This window comes from Phymastichus coffea, unplaced genomic scaffold (genome assembly GCF_024137745.1).
Source record: "Phymastichus coffea isolate CEN01 unplaced genomic scaffold, Cenicafe_Pcof_1.1 PCOF00291, whole genome shotgun sequence".
NCBI lineage: Eukaryota > Metazoa > Arthropoda > Insecta > Hymenoptera > Eulophidae > Phymastichus > Phymastichus coffea.
In genome coordinates this window covers 30,441-56,797 of record NW_026707102.1, presented here as the reverse complement: position 1 = coordinate 56,797, position 26,357 = coordinate 30,441, and the positions used below count along the sequence as shown (strand labels likewise).

Genomic DNA, 26,357 nt, shown 5'->3' with positions numbered 1-26,357 from the left:
GGGTTTTCTTGGAAAATCCGCATTTCCCAAAAAAATTCATACACGAAATACAGATGAGAAGATCGTTTGAGACTCGGAACGTTGCAGATTTTTCCAGAATGAAAATGATGCTGTTAACCAGAGGAACAATGCGTTATCCTTACAATTATAAGCGTATATACTAAATAAGTACATTTATTTTCACAAAACGACGGACAAATAAGGAATACTTTTCAAATTCACGAAACTCGACTATGAAGTCACTCATAAATTATACTCATCATTACCGCAGATCATGGTTATATTCTCCAGTGAGAACAGCCTGTCATGCTGAAAGAAAAATTGACTTCTGAGTAGTTCGTAAAACGCTTTTCATAGATTCTTTCCAGTGTTTCTATTTCCATACCATTTTGGCATTTACATCAGTGTGGCACCCCCTATCTGCGATTGGCAATCACTCGGTATTCGAAGCTTGAAATAATGACAATGATCTGTTTTTTATGAGTAAAAGTGACTTCATAGTCGTGTTTCACGAACTTGAAATATATTCCTTATTTGCCCGTCGACTTCCTTCGGCAATGCTGTGGAAATAAATGTACTTGTTTAGTACGCTTATAAATATCAGACATAAATATCAGAGCGTCTTTGCAAATAATCCGAGTTAATGTCTGGACGAAGAAGCCAAATGACTGCGAGACCGTAATAAAGGAAGCATTCAAGACAGTAAGATCAGGTAAAGACCGGGTAGCCCACATAGTATAACTAGCAGAGAACAGAGAAGGAGTCGAAAGGTTCATCATGACTTTCCGCAGGTAGTCTTGGTTAGACGCGCCGTACGTGCCGTATCTCCTCAACCTAATGGCCGTAAGGCGACAGTTACTTTGTATAGCCCTAGACGTCTCTTCGTTTGATTTATTTCACTTTTCTCCAACCATTCGAATAAAATTTTACTTTTTTTTCTTCGTTAATTGTATCGTAGGCATGTGATTTTTCGAAATGGCAAATTATTATTATAAAATAAAATTTGAAAATTCTTGTAGAATCAAAGTTTTTTTCAAAAATTATTAACCTTTATTTCAAAGAATTTAAAAAAGAAAAAATAAATAATTGTGAAAAATTTCAAAATCAAAAATTGGTGAAAAGGAGAGTGGCTTATCAGCTCAAAACACCCCTTCTGCGTGAAAATCAGTACTCTTTTAAACATCCGAACTTTGTAACAAAATCCATATTGAGATAATAAATTTGATCTTGGAAAAAGGCTTCGGAGATGAATTCTGCATTTTATTTTTGTGGAAATATACGGAATGTACTAGAATTGACTAGAGCATATCAGTAATATTAAAGGGTAATAAAAACTCTTTCAGTTCATCATACGAGTGCATTTGTAATGTGCATGCGCATGAGAAAAATTAAGGCTTCGAAGTTGAAAAGGACTTTTTCCTCGCTATACGTAATTTTTTATTTATACGTAAAAAATATATGTGAAGCGACAAAAACCATTAAACATACATAGAGTCCATCAGAGCATCAGACGTCTGGAGTGAGAGAGACAGAAAGGCCACGGACGGGACGAGGCGCCAGAAGCGTAGACGTCGATTGGCTACCTCCTCCCGGCTGGAGTGGGGCCCCTTCTCGGCGGCACCGCGCTCGCTATTGGCTATTGGCTGGATCGGAGTCGTGCAGTTTAGGGGTAGCTCTCATGGAACTATAATTCCTATTCATTTTATCTGAAGCAAGCAGCAGTAACGTGCGGCTGATACCTCAAAGCGTCATTGGTACTTTGACTTTCGAGCGCTACGTACTTCCGAAGTGGTTCGTGCCTCCGGTCACCAGCATACTTTTGCGATTTTACCTGCATCTGCGTCCGCAGAACCAGAGCTCATCCGACGTCCCGTCCCACCCGTGGACCGCAATTGGATCTGATAGTGGAGTAGAGGCTTCGATCTCCAGCATGTCCGCCGAGACGCCATTACACGCTGCAGTCCAGGACAAGAACGTGAGTCTCCTGAAGGGTCTTTTGGCTGCGGGACTCTACGTGGACGGGAAGGACCAGGCCGGCGCCACCCCGCTCGTGCTGGCTATCACTTCGGACCAATTCGACGCGGCGATCGTCCTGCTGGATCACGAGGCGGACGTGTACGCCGTCGACCCGGAATCCAAGAAGACGGTCTTGGAGATGATGTTCGACCGGCCATCCAGTCTGCCGCCTGCGATAGCTGCACGCGCTATACGTGCCTTGCGCGACTGCAATATGGAGCCAAAGGTAAGAGCTACGCTTTTAGCTAAGGCCGATTGTCAACTTGAACTTGTGACGGACTTTAAGGATATCTCGCTAACAACCATGTTTTTGGAACTCAATCCCGAGGGTGAATGTTACGAATTGTACGCGGCGCTCAAGCATACGATGATTAGTGAAGACGCCGATACCGTTCGCATTCTTCTCGCGTACGGGGTTAGATGGGCTTCCATGGCCGCGGTTGTGTTTTTGCGAATCGTGATGGAGTATGCAAATAGCACATCTTATACGCTAAATAGGCTTGCTATGGTCTATCTGCAGAAACTGAGCTCGTGGAAGCTTGTAAACGTGCATACACTCGAGTTTTTTCGCGCTGCATTTCGTGATTCTAGCGAAGACTGCGTACGGGTACTGATAAATAGCAAGGTTGACGAACCCTTTCGAGAAAAGTTCGGGGAAGATCTTCTAGCTCATGTGTTCGGCAATAACCACTTCCGCGCGGTACTCGTCATGTTCAATCGGGACTTTGACGCGGATGCCCGGGGAGCATTAGGATGCACCGGACTGCACTTCTCCGTGAAGGCCGATTCGGCAGACAACGTGCGGTTTCTGCTGGAAAGGGGCGCCAGCCTCGATCTCACTAACGAAGGCGGTCGAACGCCCCTCGTAGAGGCTCTGGTGCATTCGCGACAGAGCCTCGTCATGCTGCTCCTGCGGAACGGCGCCGACATTAGAGCCGTGCTCCATTCGGAGACTCCGCGTCTTGATCCTTTCGGCTACACCTTCAGCTTGGTTTTACAGGAGCATATACTCGCCCGGATGATGTTGAGCCAGGAGTTGGGCGTACCGATCGTTCCATCCTTACGCGCACGTATAGAAAGGAATAAAAGGTGTAGCGATTTTTACCAGTTTTTTCTCGTGCAAATATCGGATATGAAACGCGTGCAACTAGTAGATACCTTGTCGCTATTCGCTGCTATTACGGGTAGCATTGAAGAGATCGCGCCTCACGTGATGGACGCGGACTCGGAAGAATTGCTCCGACGCATCGAGTCTCGCTATCAGTTTCATTATTTTTATATCTGTGCGCTGAAGGAGCAATTGCGCAAGGCAGACAAATTGAATGACATACGTCGCGGATACTGGTCAATCTGCCCCGAATGATATCGCCGTGATTTTAGAATTTATTTATTATTTTTTTTTTTTTTTTGGTAAGATTAGATTTTTAAGCGTGTCGTGACTCCAGCTTCCGAGCTGTCGATTTTTATGTAACCTTTAGATTAATGTTTTGTAAATGACAAGCGATTTAGTGCTCATTGACATAACTCAAAATCTTGTCCGGATCTGCGCAAATTTTTGTACATATAGATAATAAACTGTATTTTCATTTTTTGTAATTAATATGAAATATACGTCTGTAATCCGACTTTCCTTGTTGTTATTTAAACTTCAAAAACACCCCTTCTGCGAATATCTCTGCCAACGATGACTTCCAACGAATCTCAATATTCGTTTTTGTAAGTGAGGTAAGTGCACCGGTCACCGTTCGCTCGACGATTCCGCGCGAGTGCAACTGGGCGACCGACAGCTGCATTCATCTTCCCGTTGCAGATCGAGGTGGCGGTGAGCCTCGCGCCGAGGGATTTCACTGCCCGATCATCACACGAGCGGATCGAGGTGAGTGCCATGCACTGCGTCCCACTTCAATTGGTTTGTCACCGAGGTAAGAAATGTCTACAAGAACATTGCAATTTACATTGCGCCACCTTCGGGGATAGAACGGTCAAAGATATCGCAACGAAGTAATCGTTTCTAGTCTTTTCGGCCGATTTCTAAACTACTTCTACAAATTAATACGAAAAACTTGAATACGCAAATCTTAGTTCAATTTCCTGACGTTCTACTTTTAATTAGAGCCGCCATACAGAAACATCCGGCAGTCTCAATCAAAATTGTATTTAAATTTGAAAAATGTTCAGTAATACTCGATTAGTTGGCATTTTAATTTGACTGTAGGTTGGGGGCCGCTCGTCCCGCTGAATCGGGAGCCCACCGCTACTTGCAAAGAACAGAGAACGAGTCGGATGGTTCCCTCATGCTTTCTTAGCATTTCAATAAAAAATATACTATTCTTTGCGTCAGAGTAAAAACCACGTAAATTCTTGTACGATGACCCGATGGCTATTGTTGGAAATTTTTTGCATGCTCAAAACTGAGTGCAGTGTAACTCAGACGCGGGACATATTTATGGAATTTCCTCTCATGACATAAGATTTGAAATAAACAACATAAAAAAATATAAAATAATATCGGTTTCCTTAGTATAGGAACTTTAGAATAAACAGCCGCACCTTTTGACTCAAATCGATTGTTTATCGTTTAACAATTCAATTTGAAGGTGCCAATAACAGATTTGAAATGAGTTGTCGCATGAGTAATTTCATCGTATGTGGCCTAAGTTATCGCAATTGAAAACATTAAAAAAAATTTTTTCAAATCTATGTCCTTAATATAAGGATCTTTAAATGAACAGCCATAACTTTCAACTGAAATCGATTCGTTAAATATACAAGTTTTCATTTTAAAGCTTTCATACAAGCAATTTGACAATATCTAGCCTGAGTTATCGTAAATAGAAAAATTATTTTATCTGTTTGTGATATAATATAGAATCCCTCCTCGAAAACAGCCATCATTTTTTACTAAAACCGAATAGTTGTCGTGCAACAATTCAGTTTGAAATTCACAACAGCTTGAAAACGAAACCTCACACGAATAATATGATGATATATAATCTAAGCTAGTACAATACTCTCGCGTTCATATATTCCGACACATCATTATCGCATGTCATCGATATATCCCCCCGTTTTCCGTCGTCCGTAATTTAAAAAAAATACTATGCAAGATCCAAGTATATTAAAGCTATAAAGTATGTGACAAATAATGCCGCAGCCTCGGGATAACAGATTTGCGGTAAAATTAAATTCAACACTAAGAAATTCGTAAACGATTTTTTAAAGCTTCTTTTTAGAGATGTTTCAATATTCACAATATTTTGGCATTAACATTAATGCAGCATCACATATTTGCGATTTGCATTTCGTAACTTTTAAACGCTTGAAGTAATGACAATGATCTGATTTTTTTGAGCACAAGCGTTATTCAGCAGCCTTCGCGAGCTCTATTAGCGGATCGGGTATAATCGGACCTTGCTCATGCACGTTTTTCTACTCTTGGCAGCGCTGGAAATATACCACTTCGACGTGGCCAATGGCTAATAACGCGCACGGAGCCGCTGAGAAGGGGGCCGCGAGGGCGTGGCCACGCGACGTCCGACAGATTCCACTGACTAAGATGGCTGAAGTGTATGATATACAGTATGATTAAAGATACGAATTTTCTGAAAGTAAAATTTATGTATTTAAACCAACACGTCGTTTCCTCGCCAATGAAATATGTCATTGTAGTTGTGCTTTAAGGAGGTCTCACTTGGAAGCTGTTATTGTCAACTTTAAATTGAATTGTTTAATGATAAAAAATACGATTTCAGCGAAAATTTATGACAGTTCTCGTTGAGAAATTCGATATTACATTGCAATAAAAAAAAATCATTTCTTTCGTTTGCAAGAGCTCTGACTAAATACAATGAAATAGCTCATGCAAGGTCTCATTATACCTATTATTATGTTTTAAAATGAAACCTCGTGTACTCAAAAAATCGATTTTTGTCAAAAGTTATGGCTGTTTATTTAATCAACCCCATATTAACTGTATATCTAAAATATCCCAAAAATTCGTAATCCGACCAACCTATACAAACAACTCGCTTCATTGTTTTCGATAAACAATATTTTGACAAAATTTAAAAACCGATTCGATTCAATTTACTCCTGTTATCGTAAAAAAAGGGGTCTATTTCCAGATAAATTTTTTTTTGCCGAAACTAACCCATAAAAAGGCTTAAACATTACAAGATATTTTACTAATAATATGAGACGCCTTTAGTAAAATGTTGAAAAAGTTTCATGCATTATTTGTCAAAATACGATTTATTTTCAAACGGTTTGCAATATATCTTTAAAATGGGAATAGCTAGAGATGCGCCTTTTTTTATGAAGGAAAATTAAATTTATACAAAACTTGAACATAAATTTGAACGAATATCATGCGTCAGATCAAAGATATCTGAAAAATTAAATTTCATAATTTCTTAACCCTCCGGCCGGAAAACAGGTACTTTTCACATACTCGGACAAAAGCGTGAGTTCAAAGTCCAGCTTTCCACACATCGTATGGAAATAGTACGTTACGATACAAGTGCGGGAAAGTAGATTCTTGTCTCGTGTGGCGTTTAGACTTGTGAAGCTGACGCCCAAAAAATCTTTTTAAACATATTTTTGAGTTTTCGTGAGCTAAAACGTTTTCTCCCTTTTTCCGGATTAAGTCTCCGCTTGAAATTTTATTTCCGGATTTTCCGTTTTTAAGAAAATTGCGAAAAAAAATCGGGCGTTCGGACAGCGCGCGATATGCATTGAACATTTTTCTCCTGTTTAAAAAGAAACAATATCGATAGCGGATGAAAGCCCCTTATTCCTGGATTACGAAACAATTTTCCATCCAAAATTGAGGAAAATGTAAGGATTAGTAATATGCGGCAGTTAGTCGATAAAACCGGTCAAACATTTGCTAATCACCAGATATCCCTATGCGAGTTCTACAGTGCGTACTGTCATATGTTACTCTCATGTCGGATATATAAGGAACCAATAATCGACGTATACATGCTTGTAAATTGCAAATACGTATTTTTTTTAATGAGCCTGCATCACCAGTCCCCATGAAAAATACTTTTGACAAAGTAAAAAATTGCACGAAGGCTTCGCTAACAGTTTCAATTCTTTTTAATTGTTTTATATTATGCTACATAAATCTAATGCAAAATTCAATAAATTTTCCGTTTTGAAATTCACTCTCTATCAATCTCATTCAAAACTATTCGCTGAAAGTTATTTGCTTTAAAAGTAATAAAATCTACTTAACAATGGCATGGACGCTGAAAATTATTTTCAGACCTCTTATACAAATTAAATTAATATGTATTAAATAACACAATAATTAAAAACAGATTAACAAAAAATTAAATAAATGTTATGTATGACATTCTATGCTTCAACTGATAGTCAGGAATATTTAATATATGATATTCATTTTTTTCATGGAAATGTTACTAAAAAGTCATTAATGAATTTTTGAAGATGACGAAATAATATATATTATATTTTTACCGGGCCTGTCATCGATCGACAAGGAAATAATGTTGCTTTCAATTGTGAAAATCTATTTGATTTTTCGAAAATGATTATTTCCTAATAATTTTCTTGTGTACTAAAATTTATTTTATGAAAATATTTAGGGACTTTCTTCTACACAAGAGCCATCGGATTTCGGACCTCCGAGGTGCACGAAAGTGTAAAAATGAATTAATTATTTGACATTAATTCATAAAATAAAAATAAATGTTGCAGATGGCCATGAAAAAAATAATAAGTACTTTAATTAATTAATCAAGTATATGTAGTATATTAATAAATAAAAATATTTCCTAATTCAGGTTCTATCTGCAGAAACGAGTCTGTGTTAACAGATATACTATAAGGATTGCTGCAAGTAAATAATCTCAATTAATTTCGTCTACATGTACACAAACTGAAATAGGGATCAGCGATTATACTCGATTCCTAAATAAGTATTCGATTCTTCCTAGATTTAATCCTACTTAAACTTGGAATTGAATCCGGGCTGTAAGAGTTGCGGAAAATTGCCTTAGCTACAATTAATTTATTTTGTATTTTTACGACATTAACATATCTGATCTGTCAAAATAAATATGTTGAGTTGAACAGTACACTCTCAAAATGCTAGTGATTGGATTATTAGTATGTCTCTGCGTATAAATAGTGGTTGATTGTAACATATAAACGATAAAGTAAATATCTATTTTGTCAAAATATTTACTTGTTCGGTCTTACAAATTGTTTATACATTTAATAGACTATTTTTCTGATTAAATCACAATTACATTTTTAACTGAAACTATGATCAACAGTTAAAATCTTGGCAATAATCGTAAATGATTTAAAATTATTTTTCGATACAAATTTATTAAATGTTTACTTTCTCTGTTTTAACACGTTGAAAAAGTCTATTTACATAAATAGTACGTGATTTTGTTAAAACTTTTGTTCATTTCAAATTACACAAACATTTTTCTAATATCAAAGCAATTGTAACATTATGTGAGGTAATAATTCTAATAACAGCCATAACGTTATTTTTAAAACTACCATGAATCTATACAATTTGATTTTATAAAAACGAAGTATCATTCAATATGTAGATTACGTTAAAATTTCTGATTTCAAAAAGAAAACATCATTTTTATTTCATGCGAGTTCAACTTTTAAGATCAGTTCAAGTTTGTTAGGTGGCATTAAAACTATTCGTGCGTTTAAATTATTTTAAGTAATAAATAATGACGTAGTAGAACGGCAAATAATAAGAAATCAAGTCTTTGAGCTCGTTGCAGGTATTTTCGTTTTAGCTATATATATGCCAGTGGTTAATCAATGACTTGAAATATTTGTCATTAAACTCGACTGTATAAATAAAGTACAATGATTTATTGTTACGTCATAAATGGTTAATTTAGAAAAATGGTGTAGAAAGATAACTACCACAATTTTATTGCAAATAATAGTAAATGTTCATTCATCGCCTTTCTTTTTTTGTATAATACAGTGATTGTACGCACTGTAGAACTCGCATAGGGATATCTGGTGATTAGCAAATGTTTGACCTGTTTTATCGACTAACTGCCGCATATTACTAATCTTTACATTTTCCTCAATTTTGGATAGAAAATCGACAAAAGGAAAATTGTTTCGTAATCCGGGAATAAGGAGATATCATCCGCTATCGATATTATTCCTTTTTAAACAGGAGAAAAATGTTCGATGCATATTGCGTGCTGTCGAACGCCCGATTTTTTCATTTTATTTTCTTAAAAACGGAAAATCCGGGAATAAAATTTCAAGCGGAGACTTAATCCGGAAATAAATTTCAATATTCTCGTAGACTTTTCTAATTTCGGTGTCAAACCAATTGAAGTGGGACGCATTGCATCGCACTTACCTCGATCTGCTCGTACGATGATCGGGTAGTGAAATCCCTCGGCGCGAGGCTCACCGCCACTTCGATTTGCAACGGGAAGAAGAATGCAGCTGTCGGTCGCCCAGTTGCACTCGCGCGGCATCGTCGAGCGAATGCTCGACCGGTGCCATTAGCTTGATAAGATCGTGGTGGCACGTTACCGTCAGAATGCAAGCACGGCGTGACTTTCATGCCGGCACAATGACGGCCAAGTACATCCGCATCGGGACAGCATTATGCGAGCACACCGTGGAAGTCACGGCGTGCGTCTATAATACCAGCATTGTGCCAGCGTAGATGAGTAATATAATTTTTCGCGACATGCATGAATATTGCCGACATTATGCCTTCCCGTTCTGCTGGACGAAATGGTTGCTGAATGCACGCATTATGACGGCATTTTGAAAAAATTTATGCTGTATATTATTATTATTATTATTGGTTTTTAAATAAAAATACACATTTTGAAAATTTTATTTATTATTTTTTATTTTTTAAAAAATTGCTTTGAGTTTTTCCCTCGTACAATTCTTTCCGTAGCTTCTTTACGTAGCTATTTCCGTTCTTCGACTTTTATCGTTAAAGTAACTATAATCAACCCAGTTTTCAGAATGAACAATATGTACTGGTCGCTTGGTTCTCTTGTGTACGATGGAGAAAATCATTGATCCAGGTACGACATGAAGAAGATACAAATTGAGAGTATCTATAAATAGTTAAACAAGATTTTGAGTAAACATAATTAGTTTTCGCAAAGTCCTTTTTATTATAGATGTAATAAATTAACTTTTATAAGCATCACCTATTCCTTGAGTCACGACAGCAACCAGATTTGGATTAATGTATTTGTATAAAACTGACCGATCACTCAACACTTGACCCTGCAAATGAACACATAAAATTCAGAAAACTTTTAATAAAAAAAAGTATTGAAGATAAAATAAAATATATACTTAATATGTAGTACCAAAGAACGTAGTTGCGAAGTCGTGAAAAATCGGCATCTCGTTCTCTAGTCCGTGTATTTCCTCCGTGTCGCAGTTTACTTTGTTATCTGATAATTCCTATGAGTCCTCCTCTTGATATTGGTCCTCTTCAATCGCTTGGTCTATGGAGAAAAAAGTCTTTTTATTTATATTTTTAAAAATATTGTTATATATTTCTTTCCAAAACCGTTAAAAGTATTGCTAGGCGACTTGTTTTAGTTTAGTTGATATGTTGTTGTATGTTGTTAGTTGATTTAGTTTATATGTTGTTTACGTTAAATAAATATATTTATTATTTCTCTTATAAATAATTGTTATTTTATTTAATTACACTAGTGTATACTACGTGTTATAGTACACTATAACATGTATGTAAGACGGGATTCAACAATTTTTTATAAGGGTAATACTTAAAATTATGTACCTTCTAAATTAGGCTCCATCTTCTGACCCTCGCCTTCCTGCCTCTGCTGTCTACCTTGAACATTCAGCTTCCGTCGTAATCGTTCTTTTAGACTCTTCAAGGTCTTAGTAAACGTCAAGTCAACGATTGCTTCAGTGGGCATAATAAAATGGGCGTTCTCATTTAAACCATCTGTAAAAATATTGTGCAAATAAGGTTCTATAACTTCACGCTAATTGCGTATTAAAAACATGTATATATACGTAAAATAATAATTTCAACATTAAAACAAATAGGATTTGATTATACTTACCTTGACAGGCGTTAACGAACATTGTTCCCTTCAACGTTAGCTGATTAGGCCCCTTTCCTTTGTAAATTATGCCATTAACTATATTTTCGTTTATATCAATGGCCTCCAATAAATATTTTGAGATACAATCCTGGATATTAAATCAGCCCAAATAACGGAAATAAGCAACCTGTAAATTAGTAGAAGTAAGAATGATAATATTAATTGTGTAAACAGACAACTGGTTCATATTTGCACATACGATTTCGTCGTAGACGCTGTCGCTGGCATCTTCAAAATTTCACATGTCAGTAACAGTCTTAAAAGGGAGGCAGGCTGGACGTTGAGGCCTTGTTTTGGAGCGTTTAAAGCGATTCTGTATTTGTAGTAATTGTTCTGATATTTTGAGTCGGAACATTACTGCTGATTTGAACAACTCTGTTAATTTATTAAAGAAAAAATTATTTCTAACACATATAAATCAATAAAATTTAGTTAAAAGAAGACATAGATTTAAGTAAGAATGATGTTACTTCAAAATTGTTTTTTGGGTTGCCTGATAAAGTAAAGAATCTTATTAGAAATTACAAAGGAATAGACAAACTTTATGGTATGTATATTTTAACTTTAACATTTTATGTGTATTAATATGTATATTAAACTTTAATATTTTATGAATGATTATAATAAAAAATTTTTTATATGTGTAATTATTTCTTTTAGATTAGCAGGAAAAATGTCTAAACATGAGTACAATAGGTGAAAGAAAGAATCTCATTTATGCTTTACCAACAAGTGGTGGTAAAACTCTTGTGGCAATTAATGCTTAAAGAAATTGTGTGTAGAAAGAAAAATGCAATGTTTATTCTTCCATTTGTAGCATTAGTCCAAGAAAAAGTAAAAATTTCTACAGTTTGTTCAATTATCTATATGCATGTCTTTATATAGTTTATTTATTTTAGATTCAATCAATGACACCTTTTGCCTTAGAACTCAATTTTCTCATTAAAGCGGAAAAAGGTCATTACCCACCAAGGAAAAGAAGAAAAAAAAATTCGTTATACATGTGTACAATAGAAAAAGCAGAAACAATTATAAATTATTTTATTGAACTGAATCGACTAGATGAGGTGAGTCAAATTAATTTTTAATAATTTTTTCTATTACTATACTTAAGATGTCTTATGTCTTTTAGTTGGGAATTATTGTAGTTGATGAGTTACACTTATTAGGAGAAAACGGTGGAAGAGGAGCTACTTTGGAATGTTTATTAACAAAAGTAATATTCTCTGAACGTAAGAGTTGTATCAATATTTTTGAACAGATATTGCATTTTATCAATTTTAAAAATTTTATCTTTACAAAACTTAAGTTATATATTATTTTTAAACAGGAAATATTCAAATAATTGGTATGAGTGCAACAATTGGCAATTTAAGAGAGATAGCTAGGTTTTTAAATGCAGAATTATATCAGCAAAATTTCAGACTAATTGAGATCAAAGAGTATGTACAATGTGAAAATTCTAAATGGCTCATCGATAAAAGAGAAGAAAACATGTTTACTAGAGAGAAAAGAATTAATTATCAGGTATACTATTTTACATGAATTGTGGTTTGTTTTTGAGACTTACATCAACATCTGCTGATTTGTTGTCATAGTCAAAACTAAAAATGCTACTGTTATTTACAATATTGTCATTGTAAATAACAGTATTTCATGTGCTAGTATTGAATGCACCAGTGTGCAAAACCATATTTACTTTCTTATTGTGATTATAGAATTTCAACAGATGTGATTTATTATTGCAATGAGCAGCAAAACTATATATAAATAGTAAACATGGTTTTATAAACTCGTGCCTTAAATATTAACACATTCAATACTGACATTGCAAATAACAGTAATAATATTGGTTGTGATTATAAAGATGAATTACCAGATTTTGTTACTATTATGAAAACCAAACTACAATGCATGATAAAAAAGTAACTTACAATAATATTATTTATGATATCTTGTTGCTTATAGAGTAATACCGTAGTATATGATTGCTATAATAATTAAGCTATGATAACTTTATCAAAATTGTAAATCACTTTATTGTCGTGGATTGTGTTTTATTTTTGATACAAACACTAACATCTGGTAATTTGTTCTTTGTAATCACAAATAAAATTTCTACTTTTATTTACAATGACAGTCTTGAATGTACTAGTCTTCAATGCACAAGTTTACAAAACCATATGTACTTTTTCACCATGATTGTAGCAAAACTATATCAAACTTCGATTAGCCTGAGTATGCATTTAATAATGAAAAATCTAAACTATAGAAAAACAATTTCATTTTTTACCTTATTTTACTTACTTATTTTATAAACTATTTTGTACTATTTAATTATTCGATACAAATACTAATATTTCATATATCACAGTTATCACAATTTAAATAATTATTTTATCCTCTAGTACAATTTTTAAGAAAAATGTTAATAATTTTTATATTTACTTACTTTTCTTTCAACTGCGACTCCACTACACAAGGAACACTCTCACAATAATTTTACGGTTTAATAGCAGTCACAATTAGTATTTTTAATTACTTTAAAAGCAATCACAATTACTGGTAAAAAACGTTAAACGTTTTAAGAGAACGATTTTCAAAAAAATCGTTATTAATCGATGACAATCGAACGTATATGTATGGATATTCAAATTTGTATTTTGTATACAATAAAAGAAATTATTACATAGAAATAAAGACAGAGATATATATTTAATATATTTTTATTGTCAAATAAATTATTTATTTTATTAAAAACAATCAACCCACGTCGTAATGCCTATTCGAATTTTATTTTTTTGCGTGACCGCAGAATGACAGCATTCTAACGGCACGGCATGCTGCACTTGAGACTTGCATTATGCCCGCATTCTGACGGCACGGCGTGCGTCGCTTTTCGTGCTCCCACTGTACCTGCATTATGACGGCACGCCGTGACGAGCACGCGCGTGCCGAACAGTGCCGGCATGCTGTGTTATCTGTGTTACAAAAACGAATATTGAGATTCGTTGGACGTCATCCTTGGCAGAGATATTCGCAGAAGGGGTGTTTTTGAAGTTTAAATTACAACAAGGAAAGTCGGATTACAGACGTATATTTCATATTAATTATAAAAAATGAAAATACAGTTTATTGTCTATATGTACAAAAATCTGCGCAGATCCGGACAAGATATCGAGACATGTCAATGAGCACTAAATCGCTTGTCATTTACAAAACATTAAGCTAAAAGTTACATAAAAATCGACAGCTCGGAAGCTCGAGTCACGATACGCTTAAAAATCTAATCCTACAAAAAAAAAAAAAATACATTCTAAAATCTCTATTCTAAATCTCGGCGATATCATTCGGGGCTGATTGGCCATTATCTCTGCCACTATATGCTGGTGACCGGAGGCACGAACCACTTAGGAAGTACGTAGCACTCGAAAGTCAAAGTACCAATGACGCTTTGAGGTATCAGAGGCACGTTACTGCTGCTTGCTTCAGATAAAATGAATAGGAATTATAGTTCCATGGGAGCTACCTCTAAACTACACGACTCCGATCCAGCCAATAGCCAATAGAGAAGGGGCCCTACTCCAGCCTGGAGGGGGTAGCCATGCGATGTTCACCCTCTGGCTTCTCGTCTCGGCGGTCGCTTTTCTGTCTCTCTCAATTCACGAGGCTCATGCTCCTTTTTAATGATGCCAATTTTTAAACCCTGCAGGAATCTTTCATGAGCGTCCATAATTTGTATGTGTTATGTACAAAATATGTAGGTATTTGATACATGGGTAGATCTACGATAAAGGCTAAGTCAGAGTTCCGCTCTACCATGTATTCTGCAGAGGAGTGTGATCTTAACAACTAGCGGTAATTATTGATAAAAAATGACTACTATTTGAAAAAATTTCTAGAACTTGTTGTCTCCAGTTTTTCAAAATGAGTACAAATATCATTCGTCTCCGAAGCCTTTCTTTTTACGGTCTTTCCAACACTATTTCAAGCTTTATAAGCTTCCACGATTTCGAGATATTTCTGACGGTCATTTCAACAGACATTTTCATATAGTCGCATTAAAATATATTTAACATCCTAATCAATAGTTTTAATCTTCATTTTCTCTCTCTACAGAGCTTTGAACAGTTCTCCTGATTTTGCGAAAGAACGCATACATGGCTATTAAGCAAATAAAATCAATTAGAATTACAAATTATTCTCTCCAATTCTCATGAAGTAAATGAAAAGTGTGTAATGGTTTTTAACGCTTTATATATATTTATTACGTATAAATAAAAAATTTTGTAAAACAACAGTTCGACAGCTTACTTGGCAAAGTTCCAGACGTCGGTTTGTTCTACATTTTTAACTTTATTACATCGCTCAAACAAAATGACGTATTCTTTTTACTACTTTCAATTGATCGCAGGTATGTTATTTTTGGAAACAACAAATGATTATTAAGTCTTTTATCATTAGAAGATTTATTTTTTTTAAATTATTAAGAATTATTCTGTATGAAATTTAATTTACGGTTATTGCGTTATTAAAAGTGTCAAATTAAGTAGCAACATTGTCCATATTTTTATTTACATAAATATACTTATAGGATTAATTGTGAAATTAGTTTTCCAAAGGCTTCCCTAATTAAAAGGCTCACAAGAATAGAGTTGGAATAAAATACATTTAGAAACCATTCGTGCAACTTTTTTTTATTCTACGCAACGTGCAACGTGTTTTTTATTCTAGCCATTAGGATGCTGCTCGTCGTAGTTCGACATCAAGTCAACGATGTCTCGATCCCCTCGTTCTACGGCTAGCTGCAGAGGGGTTGATCCATCTGCATCTTCTCTATAAATCTTGGCGCCATTTTCTAGGAGGTAAAGAATTACCTCGGTATGTCCGAACTCAGCTGCCATGTGCAGCGGCGTTCTGCCTGCATACTGCGAGTAGCCGTCGTCTTTGACCTGTAAAATTGTTTTGTAATTAATTATGCACGGAAATTCATTTGCTAAAAAGTGGTATCAAAAACTCGTTCATCGGATAAGTTTAGCATTTGACGCGTAGCAGAAAGAACAGTACTAGAAATATAAAAGACCAAATGAACGGAAAGCAAACTTACCCGCTGGTGTATATCTGCGCCACCTTTCTCCACGAAATTAGTGACCGTTTCCAGGTCAGACGTGGCGCAAGCTATGTGCAAGTAGGAAAATCCTTCCTCGTCCTTTTCGTTTAGACAGCTCTCCGCTAGGTAGACGTCGAATAAAATCTGTATCACCAAGCAAGACGCCCCTTCATGGAACGCCTTTTGAATCGGCGTCTCGTCGCGACGGTTCCTCTGACTAAGGTTTGCGTCCTTCTGAAGCAGTTCAACGACCAGCGCTTCGAACTTCGGCCTTATCACGGCGAGGTGTAGTGGAGAGTTGTCCTGCTCATACGGCACACAGACGCGGCAGCCGCTCTCCACCAGCAGGTTGGCGATCTCGACGCGGTCGTACTTGATGGCCTTACGAAGAGCCTGGTAATCCACGTTGTCGGCAGTCAAGTGCAGGCGATGCCGCGAAACCAGTGTTCGCACGGCTTCGACGTCATTCCTGCGAATCGCCGAAAACAACACGAACTTGACGGAATACGGAGACATCTGAAAGGTTGACATCTTATCGTTAGCTCGACAGACCGCGGAGGAAGGCATAGTGTAGAGCAAAGAAAATTCGATCAGAATTAAATTACCTTGTGTGCGATTGTAGTTGGGAATCGTCGAAATCCAAAAGCGAAGCAAATACTGGACTGGAAGCGAGAATCGGAACAACCCCTTGGCTCGGCTGGCCTTCGATCTAGTCAACTGTCTATCGCCTGCCCGTCCGATGCGTCCCATTTATACAGTGCCGAGAGTACTCTCACTCCACAGATTCTCTCTCCCTCGGCCAATCGTGTGCAGGCTCCGCCAATCGGAGTATCTGGGACCTTCCCAAGTACGGCTCCTAATTACCGTTTAATGGCCATGTGCTTTACTAGCAATGGCACGGCGCGTCTAACCAAGACTACCTGCGGAAAGTCACGATGAATCTTTCGACTCGTTCTCTGTTCTCTGCAAGTTGCACTGTGTTGGCTACCCGATACCGACCCGATCTCACTGCCTTGAATGCTTCCTTAATTACGGTCTCGCAAAATCAGTTTGCCTCTTGGTTGCTCCAGACATTAACTCGGATTATTTGCAAAGGTGCTCTGATATTTATGTCAATTATAAGCGTACTATATAAGTACATTTATTTCCACAGCATTGCCGAAGGAAGTCGACGGGCAAATAAGGAATATATTTCAAGTTCGTGAAACACGACTATGAAGTCACTTTTACTCATAAAAAACAGATCATTGTCATTATTTCAAGCTTCGAATACCGAGTGATTGCCAATCGCAGATAGGGGGTGCCACACTGATGTAAATGCCAAAATGGTATGGAAATAGAAACACTGGAAAGAATCTATGAAAAGCGTTCTACGAACTACTCAGAAGTCAATTTTTCTTTCAGCATGACAGGCTATTATCACTGGAGAATATAACCATGATCTGCGGTAATGATGAGTATAATTTATGAGTGACTTCATAGTCGAGTTTCGTGAATTTGAAAAGTATTCCTTATTTGTCCGTCGTTTTGTGAAAATAAATGTACTTATTTAGTATATACGCTTATAATTGTAAGGATAACGCATTGTTCCTCTGGTTAACAGCATCATTTTCATTCTGGAAAAATCTGCAACGTTCCGAGTCTCAAACGATCTTCTCATCTGTATTTCGTGTATGAATTTTTTTGGGAAATGCGGATTTTCCAAGAAAACCCGACTTAGGCTTCATTCGTTCGCGATCACTGGCAAAGTTATACTTCACTATATATATTTTTTATTGACTGTCAGTTTTTTGTTTGATTTATTTAAATTTGGACCCAGAATTTCTACAACTACAATGGCTCCACCGAATGAACGAGAGCGATTCTCATGATGAGGAGATGGGGTGATAATGAAAGATCATTTGAGAATGGTGCAAATTTATTTAACCAATGATTCAGAGTCGGGCAAGTTTCAATATCAAAATCAACTGTTTGTAGAAAGATGCACCGATTTAATGAAACTGGAAACGTAAAAGATCTTTCTAGACGGGGTCGTCCAGTGAGAGCCTGTACTAAAGAAATTCAAATGAGTATCGCACTATCTATCACGGAAGATTCTTATAACTCCATCAGAAGTTTTAAGTTTTCTATTTAGTATTATCGGGTTCATTCTAGCTAAAATTAGTTTTTCAAAGATTTTAGAAAGTGCTGATAAAAGGCTAATCGGTCTATACGACGATACCACTTCTGGTTTTCTAGCAGAAAAATAGCAGAGACGCAAACATGCATTAAAAACAAATGTTAGGTATCTTATTGCAATACTTTAGCTTTTTTTTAGTAGAGCGCAAAGTTGGCACGTCTGCACACCTCGGTGATCAAACGCTGACTGCCTTAATAACCCTAACATTCAAAATTTATTTTCTTGGGTGTCATGTCGCCTAATAAATTTTTTTATATAAATAATTCAATTTGACAAAGCTTATGATGTAAAACTGTGTATTTACATGGAAATAACTATTTACGATAGTTACATGGAAGTTTTATGACGGCTCCGGAATTTTTACTACACTGCCACCATGAACATTGTTCCCACATAACCATAATTTTTACAGGCTCGTCACTCTCGTTCTTGTCATATTACAGATGCATCATCATATTTTGATATTGACCATATCTATAATTCTCACGAAAAAATGTTCGTCTAGTCTTTCCTCGTTGTTTGTTAAACCTATTAATGTTCATACAAAATGTGGTTATTATAGCAGCAAAGTAACCACGCCGTCTTTGCATAATAAAAAAATTAAATATACATGTTGTTTCTTTTGTAATTTGCAATTATTTAAAAAAATTATTTTGTAAAATAACAAAAAAATTCATAGCTCTGAAAAACTGAATTCAGTAATCGTTTCTATGGGAAAAATCATGACGGAAACCTATGTGATATTTCTTGTCAGAGGCTAATTCGCCAGTATAAAATGAGTATAAACAATTGCATCCCGAGGAATGAAAGTGATTATGTCTAGTCCCAAGCAAAAACTGTATACGATAAGAACGAAGTAACTACGCCATCCTTTGCATAGTCAAAAAATAAAACATATATATTTCTTCTTTTGCTATTTATAATTATTTAGAAAAAAAAAAATTCAAACAAATTATTAAAAAATAAACAATTTTCGATGGCAACAGAAAAAACACGTATATTTTATTTGTTGACCCTGCAATGGATGACGTAGTTATTTCGTTGCTATCGTATCCAGTTTTTGCTTGAGAATAGGTATATTCCCCGGAATGTAATTGTTTATCCTCATTTTACACCGACAAATTAGACTCTAGCAAAAAATGTCACACAGGTTTTTGTCATCACTTTTCCCGTAGAATCGATGACTAAATTCAGTTTTTCAAAACTAAGAATTTTTCAGTAATTTGTTTAAATAATTTTTTACAAGCAATTGCAAATAGAAAAAAAAACAGATATATATCTTATTTTTCGATTATGCAAAGAATTGCGTCGTTGATGGCTGACTGTTGATAACTACTAATCTGATGGTACATACATACGAAGATTTTAGTTATAAATATAAATGTACAACGTACTCGTTATTCAAACAGTTATATATATTTTTATAGAACATATTGGTTTTGTCATATGAGTAGTCGTTTGTTGATGGATTAGCATTTAATGTCCTGTCGTACATTGCAATTTTCATGCTTATTTGCATCTCTGCATCAAGAGCCATTATACACAACAGCCAGGAAAAACAATGTGAGTACGACGAAGTTTTGTATAAATTTAATTTTCCTTCATAAAAAACGGCGGGTACTACTATACCGGCGGTAACGCCAACCAGTTATCATGCGTTAGCCCGCGTCGATAACTCGACTCACCACTAGATGGCGGTAGCCCTCTAAGGCACTTTGGTGGACTTAGGGAAGATAGATATTTTTGTGAATGTGTTCAGGTCCAAAAAGTTAGCACCCAGAATCCTTTTTTTTAAGCTAATCGATAAACTAATTATAACGTTAGATATTTCGTCAGGATAGCAACAACTTTTCTTTTTGTCGTTTGTTGGTTCGTCCACTGGAAATCCTTAAAATTAATAAAATAAGTCTTAGGTGCTGGCCTTAGCACCCAAACCAAAGTTGCGGTCAAACTTAGAAAATATTAAGTAAAAAAAATTCGTAAGTAAACCGATCGTTAGTTCGTCTTACGAACTAACAGCACCCATAATAAAATCATGACTAATTTGATTATTTAAGCAACTAAAAATAAAAAACTGTTTCGAATATTGGCTCACGTTCAAACGCCAAAGCGCGGTACGCATGCTTCCTGAATTATCCCCGCCGGTACGCGAACCCCCGCTCTTATTTTTTACTACACCTTTTTGATTTTAATACATCAGATCAAATCAAACTTTATAGTAACATTAGTAAACATTAGTAACTAGTACCTATTGTCCAATCAATGGGTAAATGGAATTTAAAAAAGTTACGCTTCGCGTATTAATTACTCAAGTATGTACTTTTTAAATTCCATTTACCCATTGATTGGACAATAGGTACTAGTTATTAATGTTTACTAATGTTACTATAAAGTTTGATTTGATCTGATGTATTAAAATCAAACAGGTGTAGTAAAAAATAAGAGCGGGGGTTCGCGTATCGGCGGGGATAATTCAGGAAGCATGCGTACCGCGCTTTGGCGTTTGAACGTGAGCCAATATTCGAAACAGTTTTTTATTTTTAGTTGCTTAAATAATCAAATTAGTCATGATTTTATTATGGGTGTTATTAGTTCGTAAGACGAACTAACGATCGGTTTACTTTCGAATTTTTTTTACTTAATATTTTCTAAGTTTGACCGCAACTTTGGTTTGGGTGCTAAGGCCAGCACCTAAGACTTATTTTATTAATTTTAAGGATTTCCAGTGGACGAACCAACAAACGACAACAAGAAAAGTTGTTGCTATCCTGACGAAATATCTAACGGTATAATTAGTTTATCGATTAGCTTAAAAAAAAGGATTCTGGGTGCTTACTTTTTGGACCTAATGTGTTCACGATCTAATTTAGCCGCTAACAAATTAGGCTTATGAAAACACCCTTTTATTTGTATATATTTATTTAGAATAAAAATAATTATGCATGAATTCGTAAAATTTGAGATGTTAAGTACTAAAAAATGTAAAAAGTTCCAGATTTACCGATGAATTTAAAAAATAAACGAAGAAAAAGGGAAATAAAATATGTAGCCACTATAATGGCTGCTATGACTGAAAGGGTTAAATTGTAATTTATAATTTAAAACACTTAAAACATTTAAAAATATAATGGTTTTCAAGTGATTTTGTTGGAAATTTTAGCAATTTATAATCAGAGATTATAAATGAAGATTATTTATCATCTTGGATAGCTTATAGTATTTTTTGAGAATTTTCAGACATGTTTTCTGATATTTGTGAATAAGAGATTTAACTATCATTGAATATTAATATTATGGGGGACTTAGGCTGGAGAATTCAATTCTACATTGCGCTTCGTCTCCTGTATGTAGTCTCCATGATCAGCAAGGTCCGATATACGCAGCAGCCAGGTAAAACAATGTGAATGCGGTAAATATTTTCGTAACTTCGGACAGCGAGAAACTTCTGCAATACACTATGAACAATGGCAAAATATATTTCAAGGATGAGGCAATCAAGAGAAAGTTCTTAGAGCTTCGATCTCGGAGGAAGATTCGTTCTCTTCTGAAGTCCGGACTTAAATCGATTGGGAGCATTATTGGGAGTGGTAAGCCTCGGTAAGCCTAACATTGTCCCTATTTTTATTTACGTAAATATTTTTATAGGATCAATTATGAAATTAGATTTTCAAAGGTTTCTCTAATTGAAAGGCTCACAAGAATAGAGTTGGAATAAAATAGATTTGAAAACATTAGGATGCTGTTCGTCGTAGTTCGAGATCAAGTCCACGATTTCTGGATCTCCTCGTTCTACGGCTAGCTGCAGAGGGGTTGATTCATCTGCATCTTTCACGTAAATGTTGGCGCCTTTCTCTAGGAGGTAAAGAATTACTTCGGTAGGAGTGCTCGTTGGCATATTTTTTATCCGAATATGCGCCGATTCTCGTATGCTTGATAAACATTGTATTTTTCATTTTGTGTAATATACTATATGTAAATAGCTCTGACATTCAGTGTTATTATTTAAATAACTTTCAGCAACGTCATTGAGTAACTAATACATTTCTGTGAAACGTTCTGTCAAAAATAACTTCTAACGAATTTCAATAATCCTGTTTACAAATAAGGTAATTGCAGCGATCACCGCTTACTCAAAGATTTTGCGTAAATACAACTGTGAATCTTGAATACGCGTGGCTGACAACCGCATTGAACTTCGCGTTGCAGATCGAGATGGTGGTAAGCCTCGCTTCAAGAGATTTTATAATAATTGATAGATTAAAGAAATTGCGCTTCTTTCTTATTTCCTCATATATGGTTTCATTATTTTATTATTCCAGCGGCTTATTTCTCAGCCAAGATCCCTCGTATTATCTGTACTTTGGGTTTAATCAATTAATATCACGGACGATTAACGCATTGGCGTTTACGTACATCGGCGTCGGCTATTGCAATGTTGCCGGTTCATTTACGTGGTAAGTATTGAAATATAACGTCCAAGATTGTACTTTATTGTGTGGGAAGTCAATTAAGCTAAAAGTTACATAAAAATCGACAGCTCGGAAGCTCGAGTCACGATACGCTTAAATCTAATCCTACAAAAAAAAAAAAGAAAATACATTCTAAATCTCGGCGATATCATTCGGGGCTGATTGGTCACTATATCGGCAACGGATATCATTCAACTTGTCTGCCTTGCGCAATTGCTCCTTTAGAGCACAGATGTAAAAATAATGGAACTGATAGCGAGACTCGATGTGTCGGACCAATTCTTCCGAGTCCGCGTCCATCGCGTAAGGCGCGATCTCTTCGATGGTACCCGTAATAGCAGTGAATAGCGACAAGGTGTTTACTAGTTGCACGCGTTTCATATCCGATATTTGCATGAGAAAAAACTGGTAAAAATCGCTACACCTTTTATTCCGTTCTATACGTGCGCGTAAGGATGGTACGATCGTTACGCCCAACTCCTGACTCAACATCATCCGGGCGAGTATACGAGGTGTGATCAAAAAGTATTTTATCTCCTTCAAAGTCATCCCCCTCGGATATAATGCACTTGTGCCAACGCTTTTTCCAATCCTCAAAGCATTTCAAAAAATCATTTTTTGTGATCTTGTTTAGTTCATCCATCGATGCCGTCTTTATCTCCTCAATCGTGGCAAAACGCCGTCCTTTCATGGGCCTCTTCAGTTTTGGAAACAAGAAGAAGTCACAGGGGGCCAGATCTGGGGAATACGGTGCCTGTGGCATCGTTACTGTGTTGGTTTTAGCCAAAAATTCGCGCACAAGCAACGATGTGTGAGCAGGGGCGTTATCATGGTGCAAAAGCCAATTTTTATTTTTCTATACGTGTGCGTAAGGATGGTTCGATCGGTACGCCCAACTCCTGACTCAACATTATCCGGGCGAGTATATGCTCCTGTAAAACCAAGCTGAAGGTGTAGCCGAAAGGATCAAGACGCGGAGTCTCCGAATGGAGCACGGATTTAATGTCGGCGCCATTCAACTTGTCTGCCTTGCGCAATTGTCCTTCAGCGCACAGATGTAAAAGTAATGGAATCGATAGCGAGACTCGATGTGTCGGGTCAATTCTTCCGAGTCCGCGTCCACCACGTGAGACACGATCTCTTGAATGCTACCCGTAATAGCTTTGAATAGCGGCAAGGAGCTACCCGATCTTCCCCGTACTGTTTTTTAAAGAATTCGTTAACCTTGCCATCTAACAGTGCCGCTACGCAGTCTTCGCTACACTTATTGAATACACCGCAAAAAAAAAAAAAAATTTGAATGTGTCCTCGTTTACAAGGTTCCACGAGTTCAGATTCTACAAATAGTTCAGAGTAAGTTTACTGTACACAGAAGATCCACTACTTGCCATATCCACCGCTATCTGGCAAAACACAACCGCGTCTAACACAGCACACTTAAGACCACGGTCCACAAGAAGGCGAACGGCTGAGAAATAAGCCGCTGGAATAATAAAATAATGAAACCATATATGAGGAAATAAGAAAGAAGCGCAATTTCTTTAATCGGTCAATTATTATGAAATCTTTTGAAGTGAGGCTTACCACCATCTCGATCTGCATCGCGAAGTTCTATGCGGTTATCAGTCACCGGCATTCAACATTCACAGTTGTATTTACGTAAAATCCTTGAGTAAACGGTGATCCCTGCAATTACCTTATTTGTAAACAGGATTATTGAAATTCGTTAGAAGTTATTTTTGACAGAACGTTTCACAGAAATGTATTAGTTACTCAATGACGTTGCTGAAAGTTATTTAAATAATAACACTGAATGTCAAAGCTATTTACATATAGTATATTACACAAAATGAAAAATACAATGTTTATCAAGCATACGAGAATCGGCGCATATTCGGATAAAAAATATGCCAACGAGCACTCCTACCGAAGTAATTCTTTACCTCCTAGAGAAAGGCGCCAACATTTACGTGAAAGATGCAGATTAATCAACCCCTCTGCAGCTAGGCGTAGAACGAGGGGATCCAGAAATCGTGGACTTGATCTCGAACTACGACGAACAGCATCCTAATGGCTAGAATAAAAAACACAAAGTAAAAAGTTGTACGAATGGTTTTCAAATCTATTTTATTCCAACTCTATTCTTGTGAGCCTTTCAATTAGAGAAACCTTTGAAAAACTAATTTCATAATTGATCCTATAAGAATATTTACGTAAATAAAAATAGGGACAATGTTAGGCTTACCGAGGCTTACCACTCCCAATAATGCTCCCAATCGATTTAAGTCCGGATTTCAGAAGAGAACGAATCTTCCTCCGAGATCGAAGCTCTAAGAACTTTCTCTTGATTGCCTCATCCTTGAAATATATTTTGCCATTGTTCATAGTGTATTGCAGAAGTTTCTCGCTGTCCGATGTTACGAAAATATTCACCGCATTCACATTGTTTTACCTGGCTGCTGCGTATATCGGACCTTGCTGATCATGGAGACTACATACAGGAGACGAAGCGCAATGTAGAATTGAATTCTCCAGCCTAAGTCCCCCATAATAATAATATTCAATGATAGTTAAATCTCTTATTCACAAATATCAGAAAACATGTCTGAAAATTCTCAAAAAATACTATAAGCTATTCATGATGATAAATCATCATTTATAATCTCCGATTATAAATTAGTAAAATTTCCAGCAAAATCAATTGAAAACCATTATATTTTTAAATGTTTTAAGTGTTTTCAATTATAAATTACAATTTAACCCTTTCAGTCATAGCAGCCATTATGGTGGCTACATATTTTATTTCCCCCTTTCTTCGTTTATTTTTTAAATTCATCGGTAAATCTGGAACTTTTTACATTTTTTGGTACTTAACATCTCAAATTTTGAAGTGTTTGGAAAATTTTACGAATTCATGCATAATTATTATTGTTATAAATAAATATATAGAAAGAGAAAGGGTGTTTTCATAAGCCTAATTTGTTAGCGGCTAAATTAGATCGTGAACACATGCTGAAAAATATCTATCTTCCCTAAGTCCCCCAAAGTGCCTTAGAGGGCTACCACCATCTAGTGGTGACTCGAGTTATGGACGTGCGCTAAAGCATGGTAACTGGCTGGCGTTACCGCCAGTATAGTAGTACCCGCAAGATATTCAAACACAAGCTATAGGATGTGTTTCAGTCTCTTGCGAGTACTACTATACCGGCAATAACGCCGACCAGTTACCATGCGTTAGCGAGCGTCGATAGATCGATAGATTCCACTGAGATGGCTGAAGTGTATGATATAGAGAATGATTAAAGATACGAATTTTTTGAAAGTAAAATTTATGTATTTAAACCAACACATCGTTTCCACGCCAATGAAATATGTCATTGTAGTTGTGCTTTAAGGAGGTCTCACTTGGAAGCTGCTATTGTCAACAT

At 36.0% G+C, this 26,357-nt stretch overlaps 1 protein-coding gene across 1 annotated transcript; it reads right to left on the bottom strand.

Annotated features, from left to right (window-relative positions):
* Nucleotides 1–15,901: 15,901 nt before the first annotated feature.
* On the bottom strand, nucleotides 15,902–16,848 carry LOC131674734 (ankyrin-1-like). Its single transcript, XM_058953577.1, has 2 exons — nucleotides 16,279–16,848; nucleotides 15,902–16,123 (listed from the first exon to the last, which is right to left on the bottom strand). Exons 1-2 carry the CDS (start codon nucleotides 16,846–16,848, stop codon nucleotides 15,902–15,904), a joined length of 792 nt encoding a protein of 263 aa, XP_058809560.1.
* Between the last annotated feature and the right edge of the window lie 9,509 nt (nucleotides 16,849–26,357).